Source organism: Triticum aestivum, chromosome 2A (genome assembly GCF_018294505.1).
Source record: "Triticum aestivum cultivar Chinese Spring chromosome 2A, IWGSC CS RefSeq v2.1, whole genome shotgun sequence".
NCBI lineage: Eukaryota > Viridiplantae > Streptophyta > Magnoliopsida > Poales > Poaceae > Triticum > Triticum aestivum.
In genome coordinates, this window is record NC_057797.1 from 774,640,954 (window position 1) to 774,645,688 (window position 4,735).

General features: G+C 45.8%; 1 protein-coding gene across 1 annotated transcript; it reads right to left on the reverse strand.

Moving 5' to 3' along the window:
* Nucleotides 1–1,694: 1,694 nt before the first annotated feature.
* LOC123186661 (uncharacterized) lies at nucleotides 1,695–3,255 on the reverse strand. The gene is made up of 2 exons (XM_044598379.1): nucleotides 2,527–3,255; nucleotides 1,695–2,411 (listed from the first exon to the last, which is right to left on the reverse strand). Exons 1-2 carry the CDS (start codon nucleotides 3,219–3,221, stop codon nucleotides 1,793–1,795), a joined length of 1,314 nt encoding a protein of 437 aa, XP_044454314.1. The 5' UTR covers nucleotides 3,222–3,255; the 3' UTR covers nucleotides 1,695–1,792.
* Nucleotides 3,256–4,735: the final 1,480 nt, after the last annotated feature.

Below are 4,735 nucleotides of genomic sequence, written 5' to 3' on the forward strand. Positions count from 1 at the left end.
ATCCGGGACGGGATATTCATTCTTCATAAACTCTTGGCGTCTTGGATCGGTGGACTTCTTCTACTTTTTTTTTGAGAAACGCTTTCCAAATTACACTTCCTTTCAATCCAAATTTGCTAGCAACTTTCTCATATCACATATTCAAAGGAGTCGTGACCTAATTTTAAACCACTTGATGTGATCAATTATTCGACCCTAATTCTGACACTATTGGCACTACTATGCACAAAGGAGAATTCAAAACGAGACATAGCCAGTCACTTACATGTCAGAGGTCGATGTGAAGATTTGACGCGCTACGGTTGATGCGTGGCGATGATGATGATCTCGTCCTGGCGTGACCCGGATCCGACGTAACACGGCGCCTGCCGCCACAGAACGCGAAGGGTATCGCGTGTGGTGGAAGGGGGATAAGCAACTATGCACCTCTGATTGTTCTAACAGAAAGCACCATGGCTGTTGCTGGCTCCAAACTGGAAACTGTGATGATATTCTAAATCAATGATTTGCAGGAAACTATATGCTGCAGCACGGTATGTGTGCAAAAGAATCTATTATAAGTTAATGGGATTCGGCAAACCAATCATAGTGTATATTAGGGAATCCCCAACAAGGTACACTTAGGTGTTCCTGATCTTCTCTCTCATGCTCTAGTGATGACATGGGGGAGAGACGTAGTCTGAGATGTGAAAGATCGTTTCTTCTACAAGAGACGATATAGACAAGCAGAACAAGGGCTTGAGGAGAAAGTAGATTAACAAAAGAGTGCGGCTGGTGGTAGCAGTAAGGAGAAGAGTTTGGAATAAAATGTCACATGATGGCCAATATTTAAAATATCGTCGGGTGACCGCTAAGATTATATGTTATCTCTGCCATTTATCATGTTGGATGATTTATCGCTCTGACAAGCAATTAATCGGGAATCTAGTGATTAACCGGTCAGCTCCCTATGGTCTGAAACCCCAAAACAAGCCTCCCCTCTAGTAGCCTTCCTCAAATCACACGTCATATCACGTTCGATTGTACATGTGTTGTAGTGTTGTCCTATTTTATTTGTCATTGACTCAAAGTTTGATATGTGATATGTAATTATGTATTAATTTAGTGTTGTCCCAGTTAAAATCGAAGAGTACACTCATGGTTGTTTCCATTTTTAACTTATTATTGCTTGGAACCTAGGATTTGCAAGCAAAAACTGGTCGGTTAATAGTTGATCGATAGATTTGATTAGTCATCCGATTTTTGATTAATCTCTAATCCCCAGACGACCGAAATGCTAACGATAAGCTGTATTCTCAACATTGATGATGACACGGCAGAAAGAAATTAAAAAGGAGAGAAGATATGAGGTGGAACTATGTAACAGTTTGCTGTTGTAGATTCCCTTTTTAGTACATGTTTTTCAAGTCCTTAAGTTTTGAAGCCGTCAAATGATAGGCCAGTACTCACATCACCGATTTACATGGGATACTCTCATCACCTAGAATGCAGAAATAAAATAAATCCTACTAATTTCTTAAGACCATAGGTACAAAAATTACTCTATCGAGATTTTTTTTCAATCCATGGTGTGACATCCATCTAAAGCCATCTGCCGAGATTTGTGAAGCAATTGCCTAGGCCATACAATTAATCTTAATATAAGAAGTACACATAAAATGAATACAACACTAGATTTTAAGGTTTATCTCGACTATAATGTGAAAAGGTAGCATTACACATGTTCTACTGGATTTGAATACACCAAGGGTGTTGCTAGCTCTAAACAATTAATCTATGACACGCTCCTGAATCAATTATCTGCAGGGAACTCTGAGGTCCTACACGGTGTGTATGGAAACGAGCTTTCTATGTTATAGCCTTCAGCAAACCAATCATAGTGTGTGGGATACATGTTTCCCAACTCCTGAAGCTTTGAGGTACTCAAATGATAGGCAAATCCTCTCTCCAATGATTCACATAAAAAAACAACTTCTTTCTGAGGATGAAATCCAATGATGTAAATTTCTTGTCCGTACTCCCCTTCAATCTTATCTTTGGTGTCAAGAACATCCTCATTATCAGAGTCCCATTCAAATCCATTTTCAGGTGGTGCTTGTTCTTTGTAATCAGGAAATATGTCATGATAAGAATGATAGTTGATATCTTCCATGACCCAAGACCCGTGAACTTTCGGATTGCAGCTCCGATGTGACAATATATGCCTAATATCTGCTCGATACTTCATGACCCACTCGAGGCAAGCACAAGATTCATCGAGGATCCAAACTTGAAGCCGTGCTGTGTACGAATCAATTGATGCGAGATACACTCCCTTCTCTGATCTTGCTAGCGCTCCTTGTGAAACACTACTCAAATTAATATCTTGCGGCAGTTTAATTACTTGGTACTTGCTGCTTGATAAAGATATTCTGTGCATATAAAGTAGACAAACAAACAAAAGAACAGATTCAGTCAAAATTTAAATTGAGTGATATTTTGTATAATTGACTAGCAAAATGATGGTGCATGCAGGCCTAAGTATACCTCATAAAAAAATAGTGGTGCACATAGAGGTGCCCATGCCAGTAGACAACACTTGTTTGGTTGTCGGACAAAGGCAGATCGGCGATGGTGCCGAATGCCTCACCCCGCCTCTCAAATGATCTCTCCTCCCACCTATTCGTCCTCGAGGAGAAAGCATGCAGCAACATCGGCGACGGCGGCCACTCCCACTCTTCAACCCTAGGTTCCAGTGTTTCCCGCCTGTAAGCTTCCGGGACGACGAGCACCTCGTAGTGGGGTGACACGTCAGGGTCAAACATGATGTACTCGTGGTAACAGAAGTGCTTCTCGCCGTAGCGGCATGGCGGCCGTGGGGAGGGCAGCGTCGCCCACTGCCGTGTGGCGGGGTTCACCACGTAGCCGCCTTCCAGAAGGAGGAGGCCGTTGCAGTGGTCCATGACGATCGCATCACGGGCCCCGTCAGGCAGGTATTGGTGGAACTTGGCACTGACCGTGGGTGACGGCGTGGGGCGGGCGAAGAGCTCGGTGAGGTTGTGGCCGTTGAAGTTGATGAGGATGCCGGCCAGCCGGAGCGGGAGGAGGTGCATGAGGCGGCGGGTGTCAATGATGGCGCGCCACGAGCTGTGGACGCACCGTGCCGCGGCAAGGCTGTGCGGAGGAAGACGGCGGAGGACATCGGCGAGCAGATCGTCAGGTAGCTCCATCGCCATGTCCATGATGATGTGGGCCGATCGATCTGTTTCCCTTGCGCATTGGTCGGCCGGCTAATTTATTGAGCTGGCTAGCTAGATCATGAAATACTCCGTACTAATTGAGATCGGATCGGACCTGGCTTACAAGGCATGCAAAGGCCCCGCGCGCGTGCAGATGCAGGTTAGTCGAGGCAATAAGCATGCTAGCATGCTATGTTTTCACCTCAACCCGTTGCCGCCCCCAGCCGGCGATGCAATTGGCGCTGGGGCGGTTGGGCGTCCAGTCGTCGCCCCGGGCGCCGAGATTCACCCACTTTTTGGCCCACTTTTGGCGAATAAAGGCCCCATAGGAAAGAATTGGCCCATATTCGGCATGGTTCGTCGTGGCTCGGCGTTCAATTATGAACATAAATATTTTTTTATCATATAGTTCATCACAAAAAATCAAATAGTTAAATAAAATAGTGCAACAACAAATAGTTCAATACAAATTATATAGTTCAACAAATAAAAACTCATATTTCATCACACGTCGAGCCCGGCGTCGCCCTTGAGCCTTCATAGGTGCTCCACCAGATCCTGCTGCAGTTGATGATGCACCTGTGGATCTCGGATCTCCTGATGCATACTGGGGTAGGCAGTCCAGATTGCCAGTAGCTGGTGATCAACTTCGGCTAGAGGACCCTACATGTAGTATGGTTCAGTGTCAAACACTGGCTCTTCCTGCTCGCTCTCGATGATCATGTTGTGCAAGATGACACAGCAAGTCATGATCTCCCACATTTGATCTTTCGACCAGGTCTGAGCAGGGTAGCGGACAACATCAAATCGAGATTGGAGCACACCAAAAGCCCGCTTGACATCCTTCCTGCAAGCCTCCTGCACCTTGGCAAAGTGGGACTTCTTGCCTCCTGACACAGCGTTTGAGATAGTCTTCACAAATGTAGACCATCTCGGATAGATGCCATCAGCTAGGTAGTACCCCTTGTTGTAGTGCCGCCCATTAACCTCGAAGTTCACCGGAGGAGAATGACCTTCAACAAGCTTGGAAAGACAAAAGAGCACTGCAGCACGTTGATGTCATTGTGAGTTCCTGGCATACCAAAGAAGGAGTGCCAAATTCAGAGGTCCTATGTGGCCACCGCTTCAAGTACCACACTTCAATCGCTTTTGTGCATCCCCTGCCAAGCAAATGGGCAGTTCTTTCATTTCCAATGCATGCAGTCGATGCTTCCAAGCATCCCAGGAAATCCGCTTGCTGCATTCTGTGCTAGGATCCGAACAGTGTCTTCCGCATTGGGTGTTCGCAAGTATTGCGGTCCAAACACTGCCACGACTGCCCGACAGAACTTATAGAAACACTCAATGGTGGTGGACTCGGCCATGCTCCCATAGTCATCGAGCGAATCACCGGGAGCTCCGTATGCAAGCATCCTCATCACTGTCGTGCACTTCTAGATCGAGGTGAATCCAAGTTTGCCTGTGCAATCCTTCTTGCACTTGAAGTAGTTGTCGAACTCCCGGATGGAATTTACAAT